This window comes from Homalodisca vitripennis, chromosome X, assembly GCF_021130785.1.
Source record: "Homalodisca vitripennis isolate AUS2020 chromosome X, UT_GWSS_2.1, whole genome shotgun sequence".
Taxonomy (NCBI): Eukaryota; Metazoa; Arthropoda; class Insecta; order Hemiptera; family Cicadellidae; genus Homalodisca; species Homalodisca vitripennis.
In genome coordinates, this window is record NC_060215.1 from 57,532,296 (window position 1) to 57,550,852 (window position 18,557).

General features: G+C 29.8%; 1 protein-coding gene across 1 annotated transcript; it reads left to right on the forward strand.

Annotated features, from left to right (window-relative positions):
* The first annotated feature begins 528 nt into the window (after positions 1 to 528).
* Positions 529 to 18,327, forward strand: LOC124369032 (retinal rod rhodopsin-sensitive cGMP 3',5'-cyclic phosphodiesterase subunit delta). Its single transcript, XM_046826711.1, has 5 exons — positions 529 to 853; positions 3,522 to 3,584; positions 3,734 to 3,869; positions 9,929 to 10,050; positions 12,439 to 18,327. Exons 1-5 carry the CDS (start codon positions 813 to 815, stop codon positions 12,518 to 12,520), a joined length of 444 nt encoding a protein of 147 aa, XP_046682667.1. The 5' UTR covers positions 529 to 812; the 3' UTR covers positions 12,521 to 18,327.
* Positions 18,328 to 18,557: the final 230 nt, after the last annotated feature.

Genomic DNA, 18,557 nt, shown 5'->3' on the forward strand with positions numbered 1-18,557 from the left:
AAAAATAGCTTTTGACCCTTCCTCCAATATCCCATTTTGGGGAAATGGGCAGTGTTTAACAGTGACTAAAATGTTCACTTCTATTTCCTAGAAAGGTGCCCCGAGTTCCATCCCTTTATCTTACCCATCAAAAACTAAACAGAGTGTATCCATACTTTTAACTTACACTGTATATTGCAAACATGATAGCTTGTTCATAAAACTAGTTGATTGGCATAGCAAGCATATAGTGATTTATAGTATAAGGTTTTTATAAGAGAATGCAATAACCTTTAGCAAATAATCAAGTAACTATTTTTGTATATTGCATATATTGCATTAGTTGTTAATCAACTACATTTAATAGCCATCTTTGTATTAAATAGAGAAACTATTAAAATACTACTTTGTAAATGCAAAATCACCTTACAAGTCTTCTATTAATTTACCACGACTAGTCAAACCAACCGACTAGTCGACTACCTTATTACTACTCGAATAAACAACTATTCGACTAGTGTATTACTCTGTGGTTGTTGTGTTAGTAAACAATTTTGTTTGCCGTTGACATAAATAAATGTAATTATAGGATTAGCATATTCCTGTTTTATATATTCATCAGCCAAATTGTCAATACTAACCTTTATAATATATTATTATACATTTTGTGTAAGTGAGTAGTGACATTAGTAAGCTTTACCACAGTATACATTTTTATGTACACGTATTAGGCTGTCTTGACAAACAATTTAGTTCTTGGTTTTGTCTTGCTTTTCTCTGTTTACCAAAATTGTGCAATTAGTCGATGTTAAACGTCTCATAAAGATTTACCGATGGGTCCTAAAGCAACGGATATTGTGAATGGATTTCAAGTGTATCCTTTTACTACAATCAATGTAGACTATATGTTGTATTTCTCCTAATGTAATTTAGAAAGTAGGCCTAGAATAAGTTAGTGTATTAGTAAAGTTAATGGCACGTTAGTTATTATTGTATTCTGTGCATGGCTGCAATATAATAAGCAGCCACTACCCCAATCAGTTCAACTACAAATATCTAAACTATTGAATATAAAAATATTTTATGGCTGGATTATATAAGCTGCCACCACAAGAATTGAATCAACTGTCGATTAGAAATATCTAAACTGGAAAATATTACCAATATAGAATATAAAAACATGACCTATAGGCCTAGATATTCATAATTATTAATTGCTAGCTGTTTAATTTTATAGAGTAACAATATTGTCTAATTCAATCTTAAAAGCTTATAATATAATTTGGTTGAAAATTTTTGTTCCAAATTAATTCAAATAAAGTTAATCATGTGTATGATATGTGAGTAACGGCCGCTAGATAAAGGGAAATACTGTTATTGGTCAATAACCTAGTACAAAAATAGCCTGTTCAGGTAAAACGTTCCAGTAACGTGTTACTGCGATCCACTCTCGGTATTAGCATCATACTGAACTGATGTTACTAAGTTACAAATAAACTGATACTAAATCTACATGTGTGGGGCCATTTACACATAATATACAAAATTTTAACTAACTACAACGTAATATTAGACTAATAAAATTGTAGATTGGTTATTTAAAATATTCACTATAGAATACTATTATTGGGTACTTTGGTATTATCTGGAGGCCACTATTTTTCAACAGCTTTTCTCACCTGAGACCTAAAAAACTACATTATTAGAAAGAACAGATTATTTGACTGAATGTGAAAATTCATACCATTATGATAACCGGTTCTTGTAATAAATTTAAGTTATAGAACAGGAAATTGGTATAAACACAAGAAGAGAAATAGTAATTAAATGGGAAAGTAATTAGCAAAACCTCTTTGAAGCCCCGATTCCTTCTGGTCCCCTAGACCGATGGACTAATAAAGACATAACCTAAATTAAAACACTTACAAATGTTTGGCAATATATCATTTGCAACCACCTAAAATCTTTTCTGAACATGGTAGTTACACTATTTTAAGAAATTGTAAATAGTGGTTTGGATCACTTTATGTAATTTGGCTTAAGTAAACTTTATACAAAAAATGTATAGCTTTTCCGAAACTTAAAAGAAACAAACTAACGGTTTTCTGTTCTTTTTTAGGATTGAGAGCTAAAAATATTGTAAACTCAAAGAATAAAGTGCTGGTGGTCAATTAACAGAAAAGTTCCTTGATGTTTTTTTTTCAAAAGGACAATTTAAAAAAAAGAAATTAAAAACAATAGAAAACAATTAAGTTTTGGAAAGTCCATAAACTAAAAAATCCTTTTAAGAGGAAACTAGTAGTCGAATGGGTTGATGCCTCCAGCCATCAGCGTGGAATGTGGCATCTGTGATAAATGCCCTGCACTGATGACAATGAATGGAAAACAATTCCTGAAGATAGTGATCAATAAAATATAAAATTCTAAAAGTCTGATGCTTGAGAGCTAAAAATATTACTACAAATTCACCCAACCAGTCGATTTTAGTTTTAGGTTCATAAAATTAACTTTTTTTTATCCTAATATATTTGTATCCCAGTATATTTGTCATTTATCAGTTACTTTTATATTGTTTTATGTATAATTGTATTCTAAATTACTTTTTTCAACAAGACCAACACGTAAAATAATTTAAAAAGAAATTTAATGTATCTTACTTATTCACTAAGAAAACAGAATTATGAAGTATTATTTCTCATCACTTTCCCTCCCCTTTCCCAGTGTTATTTTAGTGACACTCTTGTTGTTATTGTAAATTGTAAGTTTATTAACTGTTAATTTAGTGTTCAAGACACCAAGTGTTAGCTTGAATAGTTTTGAGGAATGTTAGTAAACAAGGTAGAAGTACGCCATACCAAGTGTCGTAACAGGCTTCGCTGAGGTTGCATGCAAAATTTCAAATCTATAGCTGCTTTTGTTCTCGAGTTGTCCTGCAGATACTCAGAAAGAAAAGATGTTGACACGAAAAAGATGCGTCATAGAACTTATTTTTGTAAAAATGAAGTTTACGCAAAATTTAAATCTACATATGAAATCTTTTTCAACATATCTTGCCACATGATACATTCAGATTTTTTTCATTAAATTGGGCTTCATAGCAGTGTTTAAATAATAGAAATCTATACTTCAAGTCACTATAAAATGATGTAATTATTGGGTTAGTTGGGCTATACGTGTTAATATGTTGCATGTTTGAATCTCTTATGGGTGTATTGAGGTTATTTACAAATTTATTTATTCTGCTATTTTCTCTTTGCCATCATGTTTACCTATAAGTGCAATGTAAAATCATTAGCTAACTCTCAGCCAAATCCCATAGAGTAACATGCACCATCTTCAAACTCGAGTTTCTCATATAGAAATGAAACTTCATGCACTATTTCAAGTCTGTAGGTTACTTCGTTTTCGAGATATTGTGTGGACTGACAGAAATGGAATTTTTCCAGCTCCACAAGTGATAGGGTTCACTAAAGCTCAGCTAATAGAGGTATATATGTCAAATTAATATTTATTTAGCTAAAAGCCTTGACCTGATAACTCAGTAATTGGATGAATCTGAGGGATGCCGACACAGGAAAAATATTATGGCAAGGAAACGAAGACTTGTAAGTATATTAAACAAATTATGGTAACATATTTTTATTAACCCCTCATTAATAATACATTAATTTATTCCTTACAACTAGACAAAACAATTTATATTTGAATCAAAACAGTTTTTATAGAACTACGTATTGATTTTCATATTTTGCAGGTCTTCTCCAGATGTAGAACATATGGCTAGAGTTCCCAAAAAAATTCTAAAATGCAGAGCTGTCTCAAGGGAAATAAACTTCTCTTCTGTTGAGGCCTTGGAAAAATTCCGATTGGAACAAAAAATTTTGTTTAAGGTCAGTATGAGTAGTATGAACAAGAGATTTCAAATTAAAATTGAAAAGCAAAGAAATTTGTACTCTGATTTTATTTTTGCAGTCCTAAACTGACAATTATAGGAACAGGATCATTACTGAAGAAACCAACTGCTAAATTTAAAATATAATTTTGAAACTTGTTGCTGACCCGTGTTTTTTTTTGTTATTATCGTTTTAATAAATAAAAAGCACAAGTAAACTATGTAACATTTTTATTTTTATATGAAAGCCCACTTAACTCATTTTTATTAATTCACCATTATCAATTTTTGGTGTTGATATTGAAGTGTCAATCAATCTTTCATCATCTCTTTGTTGGTCTTGGCCATTGCCTACTTTGACATCTTTAACTAATTCAGTTAGTTGTTTTAATTTCCCTTCAAGTAATATGATCTTTTCTTATTTTTCCAATACAAGTATTTCAAGTTGGCTATTATGGTTTTTTAGTTTCTTAATCTCATCATTAGTCAGGAACAAATCTTCAGACATTGTCTTTATTATTGAGTTTTGATATCTCAATTGTTCCATTAATTCCTCATTAACCAGATTATGATCTTCATCTTTCTTGTCATCAATTTCGGATGTAGTACAATCTGAACATGCTCATTTAATTTGTCGTTTTTTTACTTTTTCATAAATGTTATTTGATTCATCAATACATCAATTCCCAACATCACTACAGTCTACGTCACTCCAATATGACGTCTTTAAAAAAATGTCCATTCCTGCCCATAGAACAAGTTTTTTTTTAAGACATTTATTAGTTATCGGCATTAAACTTTGCAATGCTCTTCCAGACTCTATGAAAAAAAAACAAGTCCTTTTTTTGAAAGGGAGGTAAAGTGGTATTTGGTATAGCGACCATATTACAGTGTCAGGGACTTTAATGAGTGCTCTGATCAGACTAGTTTAATCTCAGATGAAAGGCCACCTGTATAAGCTTTAGTTTATTTTAGCATTAACAAAAACTTTAGCGCTGTTTGAATTAGTCTGAATTTGTTTTATATTTAATTTAATTAGGTTATTTTGAATCACCTAATGTAATTAACTATTACATATTATTGTTGACGCTATTTTGCAGTGTTATTCTGTCTGTCAATAAAGAATTTCTGAGTTCTGACATAGTAGCACATGTAATGAGGTTACTTTGTTGAAATGGTCGGTAAGACTTCCTTTACATTGTGTTCGGCCCTTCGATGCTCAGGTATGTTAGTTTATTTGGTGTTATTTCATGTCAGATCAAATCAATAATTTATTGCCAAACAACTTTTTTAGTATAGGCATCCGTCATGTTCTTTTCTTAACCCTTTGACGGCCACGGGCCGATATACTGGCTCTCGAATTTCTTTTCCGAAACGGCCGTGAGCCGAGATATCGGCATAGAAAAATCAGTTCGAAAACGGCATCGCGCCGAGAAATCGGCACCCTTCATTTTTTTTTTTTTTTTTTTTTTTTTTTTTTTTTTTTTTTTTTTTTTTTTTTTTTTTTTAAATGTTCATGTATAAAGTGTTTGAAGACAATTGTGTAAACAAGAGAAAACTATAAGGTGACCATTGTACAGTAATTCACATGGCCTATGGACAAACAAGAAGTTACAAGGTAAACACTTGTTATACCAAACTTTCATGTTGATTCGCATGGTGTGCTGTGTTGTAGTTTTCTATAAAAATATTTCTAAAAACTTTATTTCTGAAGATATCCATATGATTTTTTCTATACTTGTTTGAAAATATGTATACTTTCTTATAATAATAATGGTTTCCTTGAAATAATTTTTTTTATCCTAGTTGTCACCAATCAAACACAAAAAATAAAAAAAACATCCTAATTTTTTGAAAAAAATAAATAAAAATAAAAATAATAAAAAAGTTTAATTGTTACAAAAATATATTTTGATGCTTTTATATATACTACTAAATAAAACAAAACAAACATCACTAAGATACTACTATTTATAGATGAGTTACACCAGTGTTTGTAGGAGTGTGTCAAAAGTGCCATTTTGAGGCTGGCCTTTTTGGCAAGTAATCTGGATATAATGGCTGGGGTGTTTAGAAGTACAAATGAATTTATGGCTTGGCCTTCAAAGGGTTAAAGATAGTTACAGTTACAGTTATTATAGTGTAATCCTTCTACACTAAATACTAATACTAAAGATTTGACAGTTGAATCTGTTCTCTGTAATATAGAAAAAACAATATATATATATATATATATATATATATATATATATATCGCATTAACATGGTAAAAAAATAACAAAAATACAATTAATCAATAACAAACAAAAAGTAACAATCAACAAATAAAAACCAAGAAATAAAAACTGAATGTAAAAATTCTCCAATGGAGTATAAACAGTTAATTTATTTTTATTTTATTGTTTAAATAAATAAAGAGGGAGTTCTTTTATTTCTGTAGGCAAAAAGTTAAAAAAATCTAATACTGCTACAAAAAAAAAAAAAAAAAAAAAAAAAAAAAAAAAAAAAAAACGCGAAAGGATCATTATAGTACACATATATTTAAAAGACAAACATTTTGTACAAAAGTTTAAAAAACACAACATATAGAATAAAATTGTAAATCATGTGCTAAAACAAGTACATGAAAAAACAAGATACATAGAACGCTTTAATTATCACAAACAGGAACATTTTTTAATTATTACATTTTACTGGAACAAGATTTAAATGCTTTATTTCTATATAGACATAATAGAGTTATGGGATTTGGTTTAGCATTAGGAAGGCCTATAACTCAGGGTGATATCTTGAGAATGAATTGAGCTATAACTCTGAATTTTATGTATTTTTCTTAGCTATCACTAAGGGTCATAGCAAAATTCTTCTTCTATCTATCTGTCTGTGTCTGTTTTTTATGTTAATTATCTCAAGAACAAATTGAGCTATGGACTGGCCTACACCTACCTTGTAACAAATTATGTTCTATTTTAATCTTTCTTGTATTATTCTAAGTGTAGGTGCAATACCACTGAAATGAAATGTTACCAATGCTTATTCAATACTTCTCTATATATTATATAATAATAGAGATTTTTCCAACGTTTGATCTTAGCTTAACCCTTTGATGAATCTAGACATACCCAGTACGCCTGCCACTTTTACTGTAAATTGATTATAAAAACTTGAGTATATACGTTGTGGTGTAGCTAAAACAGAAGTGAGGTATTTACACATTTCACTCATCAAGTCAGAATGGCTGCGTGGTCTAAGGCGCTTCTCTTAGATGTGGAGTTGTGCGTTTGATTCCCGTCTAATGTACACTTATATGAAGGTCACTGGTCTGTGCCAAAACTGGTGGGAAGGCTCACCTTAAATAAGTGGTGGTTGGTTTGGGTGGAAGTTGACAGGATCAATGTATTCTTGTATAAGTGTACTAAATCCTTAGCACCTATTTTGTATTTTTGTCTTTACTATAAATATAAAATATTTGATTTGTATTATTTTATAGGTATATGACCATAATAATACCTTTTAGAATTAAAAACCATTTAAACATAATAACACCAAAACACGAAAACCATTGTGCTAAAACTAATGCTTGACATAGGGTTAAAATAAACGATTAAAATGTATTTAAAAAACTGAGAAAGCCAATAACAGTGGAAAAAGTTATAAGTACCCAAACATGTGCGGACATTCTTTTTACTTTTCATTTGAAGGATAAATATTATTGCTAATTCCAATTTAAGGCATCAAATGACTGTATTTCAATTCGGTTTTGCTCAATACTTAAAATACCATTGTTTGGGTATTTAAATGACTATTGGGTAAATACCCAATTTATATTTACCCGGCCCACATCACTAACAAGTCCTCACATCTGGAAAATTCTGAAGTTTAATTTGCTACCCTTACCAGCATGTATACGTGATCAGGCATATTAAAGATACTCATTTCAACACTAAACTGTATATATCAAATCTTACATTTGGAAATTTTTCTTTGATTTTTTAAATATTTGTAAATGTGCTTTAAAAAGTTATGTTTTTTCAAACACAAATATTTTATAGCTGGAAGTAGTAGATACTATTTGGCATTAAAGGTATTAATAAATTATAGTAACAAGTCAAATTCTGAGGAAGAAATATATATATTTATATTGTCGGCCACACAAATATATATATGTCTATGAAATGGTTGTGTTTGAAAAAACATAAATTTTTAATTCACATTTACGAATATTTAAAAAATTGAAGAAACATTTCTAAATGTAAGATTTTATATAAACAGTTTAATATTGAAATGGATGTCTATTTAAAGGCATTTTCTCAACGTGAAACTCCATAAGGAATTCAACATTGTGAGCTCTCATATCTTCATTATGAAAGGAAATATAACAAAATTCTAACAATAAAAGTCTTACAATTAATTTTTCTATGGAAAATAATAATAGAGTGTTCCATAAGAAAAACCTAAGTTGACCGCCATATTGGAAAATGGTGATAGTTTTTAAAAGTTTGCTGTCTGATTTATATTTTCTAAGATCGCAATTGTGGCCCATTAAAAAACCACCCTGTATGCCGCCAAAAATATATATGAAATGTAAAAATCATAACAGTATTTTTGCTATAAACATATGAAATGTAAAAATGTCAGAGCATTTTTCTCGTTTACCATTAATACTGAATTATTTCACACAAATTCAAAACATTTTATAGGTCAAAAGTAAAAAAATATGGCTGTACTGACGGTCAAGATTCAAGATCTTTATTGGTCTTTAAACACATTCAATATTGCAATAGACTTCGTCAAGTTACTAAAATATTCTAAACTAAAACTAAAACAAACAATTCAGATTCTACCTACTCAATCCAGCCTACCAGTAAATATATAGATCTATATAATTAATAACAACATTAACAGATCTATATAAATTAACAATAATAAATAACTATTAACACATTTAACATGGATACAATTTTAAAACTCAACAATATTGAAACTGAATAAATAAATACATTGAGAGACAAAATTTAAAAAATTATTGTTGTGGTATCACAATTTAAGAATTCATCAACATAATAAAATATATTAACTTTTAACCAGCACTTCAAAACTGTTTTAAATTTGACTAAAGATATAGATCTAGCATTTAATGGTAACTTATTAAACAATTTAATTTTCATAAAAAGATGACTGCATTTTGTTTTGGTTAATTTAACTGGTAAGAGTAGTAACAAATGTTTTGTTCTAGTTGGATAATCATGAATATCCTGCCTAGTTGTAAATGTTTCAAGTTGTTCCTTTACACTTATGACAGTAGAATATATACATATTAGGAATAGTCATTATTTTTAATTCCTTAAAAATTGGAACACAAGTCTCTCTTTTTGAAACATTTTTCATAACACATAATGCATTTTTTTGCCATTTCAATACTCTTACTGCACTACTACTGTTCCCCCATATACCATAACTTAAGTGTGAATGGAAAAATGCATAATAGGAGGCTAGAAGCATATCCATACAGGTAGTTATACAATGTTTCAATTTACTCAAGAGATAGACTACTCTAGATAATTGTTTACACAATTGATCTTCAATATGTAAGTATTTTGTTATTCATTCATCTTAATTTTAACTCCATAAAAACAATTTAAACCTCATGCACTTTTACAACATTATTTTTCATTGTAGAATCATGGAAGATGTCTCATTTTAAAGATCAATGATCCAATGATCAATAAGCATCCAAATGTTTTTTTAGATTTTTTGATAATTTTCAACATTATTCACTCAAAAATCTCAAACTCTTTGTACTTTATTGTTTAATTATTGAAAAAATATAAAATTTATAAAATAAAACTAAACATTGTTTGGATGCATATTAATTAAATATTTAGATTCAGATTTTCCTAACACTACGGTTAAAATAAGGTCGTAGAAGTGCATGAAGTTTAACGTTGTTCTTATAGGGAAAAATTCAAGGTCGTTTAATTACAATATTTTTGAGTGATCTGCCCAATATATTGTATGGGTAATTAATCTCATAATAAAATTGTTTATATTTTACAGGGTAGAGTAATGGAAGAATGGTATTTTGAATTTGGTTTTGTGATACCTAACTCTACAAACACGTGGCAGTCACTAATTGAAGCTGCTCCTGAGTCTCAGATGATGCCAGCTAATGTGCTCAAGTAAGTTTCATGTTAAACCTTTCACTAATCTAAAAAAAACTATTTAAAAAAGTGGTTGTATGGTAAAAAGCAAACTTTTTGATCCAATTTTTACTAGCCATGTGTTTTTATATACGTTTATTGTACAAACATCTTTGAATTTGCAATTTTTTATTTAAAAAATGCATACAAATTTATGAAGGCAAGTTATTTTTATATTTATGCCTGTTGTGTGTGTTAGGTAGAATTAATTATATTGATTTAAAAAATTATTAAAACCAGATTCAGACCTACATACATATTATATCAAATTCAACTAACTACAGATGGGCATAAAACAATTAAACATAAGACTCAACTAAATTTAATTACAACCAGAAGCTACATCAAAGTTATTATTATTAGATATGCCAATGGGTAAAAATAATTTGTAAAATATTTAGAATTAGTTTAAAGGTGTTGAATTTGTATTGGCTTAGGGACTTAAAAGGTTTGGTGGATAAAGATCTTTGACTTTATCTTAGTAAAAATAGAAGTGCAGAAGTAAACATAAAATTCTCATTCTTAATGTGCAAGTTTTCCTCAATTTTAAACTATTTTATCATTAGTCATTGGTTGTAAAATAAGTTCAAGAGGTGACTATACAAATTGTTTTTATTGAAGGAAGTTTGTTAGTAATTTACATTGGGTAAATGGTCTTATCTTGTCATGAGTTTGGGGCTTAAGCAGCGCATGTTGCCTCTGTGTACTAAACCATTGATAAAACCAGTACTCCAAGAAAAACAAGTTACAACACACTCAAAACATATAGACATTTTGCACTATTACAAAGTAAGTCAGCTTTGGAAGCTAACAGAGAAATTATGCAATATATAGGTTAAGAAAATGGTTCTCCTATTGAACAAATGATTTTAGAGTGCAGTTTTTGTTTTTACAAGAGTATGCAATCTGATTCAAGTGATTTATTGCCTGATCGAACAATAATGACATTACCTTAAATCAACATTATACTGTATAGAATTCTTACTATAACAGATACATCAAGCAGTAGTTACCTACAAATGAGTTGTAATTATATTTACTTCTTAGTTTGGAAATGCATACTGGAGGTTTGAGCCAAATAATCATAATAAGCAATTCATAAAGCTCCTCAACCCCACTTATCTCAATGCCTTATGAATATTCATTGATGTTGCTTTTGTCACAATATTTCTAAGAAACCATATAAGGGGATAACCGTAAGAATATTTTTTATCAGCTATATATTTTTTAATTTTTGACAAAAAACCTTATCCCCTTTAAAATACTCTCCATTACAACTAATACATTTGTCCCATAAGTGTTTCCACTGTTCGAAACATTTTTTGTTCTCATCTTTAGAAATGGCTGACAGCTCCTCCTTCATTTTTTTCTTGACCTCTTTGAAATCGGTGTCCTATCATGCCCCTTTTCATGTGTGGAAATAGAAAAAGTCGCATGGTGTCAGGTTAGGCGAGTAAGGTGTGTGGGATAGCAGAACTATGCCATTTTTAGCTAAAAAATTCCTTTTCCCGATGTTCCTTTTGATTGTCAGTCAGAACCCTAGGAACAAACTTGGCAGCAACCCTTTTCATTCCCAAATCTTTGGTTAAAATTTGCTGAACCAAGCTCCAAGATAACCCACTAATCTCTGACAGTTGCTTAATTGTCTGTCAACGGTCTGTAAGCACAAGCTGTCGAATTTTTTCAATACTATCCTAAATTCAGCAGTTGATGGATGTCCAAAACGAGGTTTGAAATAAATTGACATGTCACCATTTTTAAATCGAACAAACCACTTGTATACTTGAGTTTTTCATATAGAGTCATCTTGGTAAACTGTTTTCAACATTAAACAGATTCAGCAGCATTTTAAAACAAAATTTCATAGCTGCACATTGTTCACTTAAACTTGCCATCATAAAAAAACGAAGCAAGAACAAAACAGCACTAGTAGAAACAATCACTGCAGATGAACTGAACAAGTCATATTGACAAATTAGGCAGCACTGAACTGGCTATTAGATGCGCTATACACGCCTAGCTGCAGAAATGTGTACAACACAAGCTCCACCAATGGCAATGCTATTCTGGTTTTTTTGGGTAACCCCTCATCTACTATTCCACAACTTGATATTTTGCAATTCCTTATTATCATATTCTTCCTCATGTAGACTATCACATTATTTAGAAGGAATAAACCAGATGAAGACTCTTAATCAGCTTAATTGAAATGGTCAAAATATGCTTAATAAAGGGCAAGGTTTACACAGTAATCACTAAACAAATGTTTACTTTTGATGATTATAGTTATACAGATAATGATGACAGATACACATGTGTTATACATATATTTCTAACTTTAACAAATTTAATTATTTATTTTTTCAGCGGGAATGTTATTATAGAAACCAAGTTCTATGATGACACAACACTTATATCTACATCGAGGGTGCGATTGTTCTACGTCTAATCATCCTACACTAGTGACCAAGTTCAAGTGGTATAGAGGATACTATACTTAAAACTTTTTTTAAAAGAGGTCTTCATTTTATTTCAATATGTATATAATGTGTGTATGTGTATAGAGTATTGAAATTTGGTTTAACAGCATTTTATATATATATATATATATATATATATATATATATATATATATATTTGTTGTTGTTTGTTATATTACTGTAGTTGAGATTAATTGGAAGAGATGTTGATACTCTCCTAACTGTATTAAACATGGTTTTCATTACAAGTATAGTATAAAAAACCAGTCATTGTACATATGAAAAATACTGCATGAATACTGTTCATTTTTTTATAAAAATGTCTATAATATATTAGAGTTTATCAAAACACCTTCATAGGATATAAAATGGTATAGGTTATTAATTAGTTCAACTGAATATATTTCTTTCCTGCTGAATCAAACATTAAGAGTTGAAAATGGCCATTTTTAAGTTGTACATAGTAAAAAAAACCAGGTCTTGTTTCAGCTTAGATAATTTCCAAATGACAAATCATGTATCATGTCATACATTTATGTTTCAAATGTATGACCAAAACTCTAAAATACAGCTCTTATTTCTGATTTTTACATAACACTATATCTTGGATTTGAGAAAATTTTTTAAATTTACATTTTAGTCACAAGCGTAAGTGGTTGTATTTAAACATCAGTCGTAATACCGTACAGACCTGTATTTCTAGCTTTAAGATGTCATTAAAATAAATAATATTTGAAGGCTAAATACTTAGTGGCTGTTACAGACACCACATATACCTGTAGTTTAATGCACTCAACATAAAAATCATTCTGGGGCCTTAACCCTAATAGCGGGAGTAATTTTACTACATAAATGTTATTATGTATTATCATTAGGCATGGATGTGGAATAATATTCTGTTTCCGTAAATATAAAAAACATAATCTAAACAATTAGTTTAAGAGTGATTTGAACTAAGTTTATTAAATTTGAAAAAAATAATAAAATAGAGAGTTTAATATCTAATATGCTACTATTTGAGTAAATTATATCTACGATGTGAAATCAAATACTTTTATAAGATAAATAGATGGTTTAATTCATTTCTTACTTAAAATACAAATTACAGTTTAAATGGCTTAGTTATAATATGACAGGAAGGCTAGATTTTGGTATAACAAAGGGTTAATTGAAATCAATTTTAAATATTATCTTCTACTTGATAATGTAGTTTTTTTATAAATTTTTAACTACAGTAGACTCCCACTTATCCGAGTCCTGATTAACTGAGGGTCCGGGTTAACCGAAGACTTCGAAGATAAAAAATGTTTTTTATAGACCAAGGAGTTGCAGTAAAATAATAAGATACTGTGTTTGTGACTAGCGGCTATATCTATTTGTGATGCGTGTACTCTGGCTGTTACTATGTTGAGTAGTGAATTCTTAGAATACACATCCTCTTGGTGACATAATAGTTGCTGATTTATGATAGGTCACCTGATGTTTGTTTGAAGGAGGCTCCTGTGAGCGTAGCCTATATGAATGAACTGAGTGACACTGCAACGTTGCCATATTTCTGGAACGCCACAGACGTTTCTACTAGTCAGTCGCACAAGTTATTTGGACATGTTCATTTCGTTTGTTATTTTTGTTACAGTGGTCTACCCGTGTTTTTAGCTGTGGAAAGTGTACAGTGTTAGTGTTACAGCATGAGTGGAAAAAGAAAAAGGCGTGTGATTTTTCTATTAGAAAAAAAATGAAAGCGTTAAAACGTTTAGACAATAGCGATACAATTAAAATGGTGGCTGTAGATCTAGAAGTTGGTAAAGTGACTGTTGGTGATTGAGAACCGACAAAACATTGAGAAATTTGTTAATAAATGTGTGTGCGGGGGTAGCAGTTTATTGCAGAAAACAAAGAAGAAAGGCGAATATGAGCTGACATCAGAAACCTTGTTTTTATGGTTTATTCAAATGCAGAATTTGGGCAGACCTATAATCGGCGTAATAGTAGAAGCAAAGGCAATAGAATTTCATAACAAGTTTATGGATGGTGATGACAGTTTTACAACCAGCCATGGATGGTTAGACAGGTATAAAAGGCGGCACGGCATTAGACAGCTTAATACTGTTGGTGAAAAATTATCGGCAGATTCTTCAGAAATCACAAAATTTCAAAATAAATTGGCAGAAGTTGTTTTAAAGTCTGGTCTACCATCCGAGCTTTTCCTTATCCGAGGTAGTCTCAGTCCCATTTACCTCGGATAAGCGGGATTCTACTGTAAATGTAGTTTTTTTTTAATACTACGTAACGTAACTACAATGTTGATGTTGGATTAATCTTTAATTGATTCCATTGAAAATGTTTTGTTTTTTTCTCTATAAGAAAATCCACAATCTAAGGTGCCTAAGATTTTAAGAATTTCTAACCTTTTTCAAAACCGATTAAATATTAACAAGAAACTTATCTTTTGTATATTTAGACCACACCAAATATATCACTATTTAGTTTGACACTATTAAAATTTAGCATACAATTTTAAAACTTTCTTAAAGAAAGAAAATCTTGAAATAATTATTTGGACTACATTTGGAAGAAATAAAGAACTGGCAATACTATGCAATGGTGTACTAATTGAAATTATCAATTTGCCGCTATATCACATTTTAATAGTTTATAAAACTATTAATGATCATGTATTCAATTCAAAGATATTTAGTTTCATTTTTAGTAAAATAAATTGAGGGTAAGGTGTAAATTGTTAATTACATCATTTTGTAAGAACAGATTTAAAATAATTAATAATTGTTTGGTTTCTAAAATATTACTAATTACTTGACTACTGAATTACTAGCCCACTTAACATGAATACGATTATCATCCAAATTTTGAACTCCCAAAACGCGTCTCATTATCTGCTTTGGCTGTTGCGGCAGAGCCTCTCGCACATGATCCGCACTCTTAGAAAAATTCCCAGATGACTGATTGTTCTCCATAATCCAGCATTATCTGGTAGTCCTTGGCCATGCCTTTGCCACCAGAACCAAAGTACTCATTAGTGGTTGATATAATTCATCAGTATGATTGGTTAATAACAAGATATGTGTGGAGGTAGCTATGGCTGGGAAATTCCAATAATCCTAAAATGCTTTGTAAGAATCATATATGTAGAGCTTAATTTAGGACCATTACTTTAGGCAGATAAATAAATTTTATTGGTAAATCTGTAATGAAAACTTGATTTTCCATTTATAAAAAAAAATTTTTGTGAGTAGACTTTAAGAACGGTCTCTGTTATCGGGAAGAGTATAAGGTACGCTACCTTATATTACACTTACAAATATTCTAATCGTGCACTTCTGTTAGTCATCAGATCATCTTCAATCCTGAACCTCCATGTGGAAACTTCCTTATAAGCTTTATAAAATTATTGGAACTTCCATAGAAACCACCAATCATATTATCAGGTTTGTCCAACACCATGTATGTTGGATTCTGGCGATGGAGTTGTGGCCAAGGAGTCCACTGTACGATATGGGAGGATGGAGAAAAGGGCAGTCTAATGGGAATTCTAACATTACAAGTTGAGTGTGATGGTCCAAGCGGTAGTGCAATGTGATTAGTGTGTGCTCAAATTTGGCTATTATAATTATTTTTAAAATTATGTAACACCTATTTAGTCATAATTAGGTGATTAGTTATTTATTCACTATATCTGCTTGAAGATTATGTGAAAAATTACTCATACATTTTATTTGTTTCTCTCAAAATTAAATTAAATACAGGATGGGGCAGCATAACTTCCTTTTTTTAAATGCGCGCCATTTAGTTGGTTGATGTCATAGCGGTGCAAGCCAGCAAGATGGTGCAACGGCACACACCGCAAGAGCATTGTTGGCTGTTTTGGGGGAACACTTCCCAGAACGCTGTATCTCAATCAGGGGCGATTTGCAATCGCCGGCTCGATCTCCCAATTTGTCTCCTTGTGATTTTTTTCTATGGGGTTTTTTGAAATCCCGTGTTTGTGTGAACCGTCCAAGGACCCTTCAAGATTTAAAGATGCAGGATGAAATTGCCAACATAACGCCTGCTACGCTTGAAAGGGTAATGACAAACACCAGAAATCGGTATACTCAATGTATCCAGAATGGGGGACGTCACCTACCTTATTTACTCTTCAAAACTACGTATAACAAAACTTTATGTATGTACCTACGTAGTCAAATCCACAAAATTTTTCTGACTCATACAGTGCGTTTTATTAAGTTTTGAAAATAGGAAGTTATGCTGCCCTACCCTGTATCATAGAATTTAATGAATAATTGTTAGTATACTCATAAGTTAATAATATATAATTTAACGCAACATTGTACATTTTTCATTTCTTCCTAATTTAGACTAATTAATTATTCAAAAGTTTACTTATTTAAGAACTGAATTTAATATAAAACACAAACACCACAGTTTTTACACTGTCAAATTATAAGTCGAAACTATTAAGTAGAGAATAACTCTTAACAATTAAATCTCGTGCTATAACAAATCCTACCCTTTGTTAAATTATATTTGATCTAATTAATCTGTAAATTGTATTTTAGTTTATAAATTAATCAGTAAAACAGCCAAGATAGTAGTAAAATCTGTCCACCGCAGTCAATGTGTTAAATAACTTGTTTTGACTCGTACAAGTCTCTTATTTCACTTCTCAGGTTTTCATGGTCTTGAAGGCGGTCCTCTTCTAGCTTTATGACGAGTAGCTCATTTAAACTCTTTATTTTATTATCCTACAAATTTAGTAGTATAATTTAAACTACTCATAAGCAAATTCTTATACACTCCATACCATACTGTTCCTACTTTAGATCATTTTATTAATATCTTTTGTTTAAGTACTTAAGACCATGAATTAGTTTGTATAGTTTTCTCTCTCTTTGATATCTAATAAGCTAAGTTATGTAATTAATAATATTTGAAAAAATAGTTGAAATGTGAATGTATAAATCAGATTGAATGAATTTTAATAATAATAGAAAGGAATAGAAATGTGTCATTTTAAGTTCAGCTTTGCAACTAGTATATTTTCTTTACTGTAACACATTGTTATGGAAGCCTATACTTATAGTGCTTAAAATAAAAATGAGACTTACTAGAATTTAGTTTATCTATACTTTTTAATAGTTATCAGTAATTTTAACTGTTATGCTAAGCATTTAAATGTAGTTTTTACTACCATAATTATTTTATAATAAAACAAATATTCTCCTCTTGATGTAATAAATAAAATGAGAGCATGATTACACAGGAAAGAGAAGATAAAATCTCTTGATTACAGTTATTATTGGCATATTTAAACAATAAATTCAGTTAAATAATTACAGTAAAAGTTGAATAATTTATTCAATATTGGCACCTTTTAATGGCCAGGCCATAAACTCACTTTTACTTCTAAACATCCCAGCCATTAAATCCAGTTAACTTTCCAAAAAGGCTAGCCTCAAACTGCCACTTTTGACATACTCCTACAAAAACTGGTGTAACACATCTATAAATAGTACTATCTTAATGATTGTTTTACTTAGTATTATATTTAAAATCATGAAAATATTTAAACAAAATCTTTTTCTTTTAATGTATTAGTATTATTTACAATTTTTAATTTTTTTTATATTTGATTGCTAAAACCTAGGATAAACAGAGCATGTTAAGGAAACCCTTATTGTTGTAAGTATGCATTTTTTTACAAAAATACAGAAAAATCATGTGAGTACCTTCAGAAATAAAGTTTTTGAAAATATGATTCCAAAAACGTATTTGTTTGATACAGCCTTGCAAATAGCTCCTTTTTACTGAAACAAAAGAAAAAACTTAAACCCTTAAAGCTATAGTCTATATAGTGACCAAACTTTAAAAAAAATGTCAATGTTTATTTTTATTTTGGAATGTTCCGGTATACTACAAGAAAACTATTAAAATAATTTTTGTATTCTTATGGTAAAGTTAATAACAACTTAATGTGTATGTAAATGT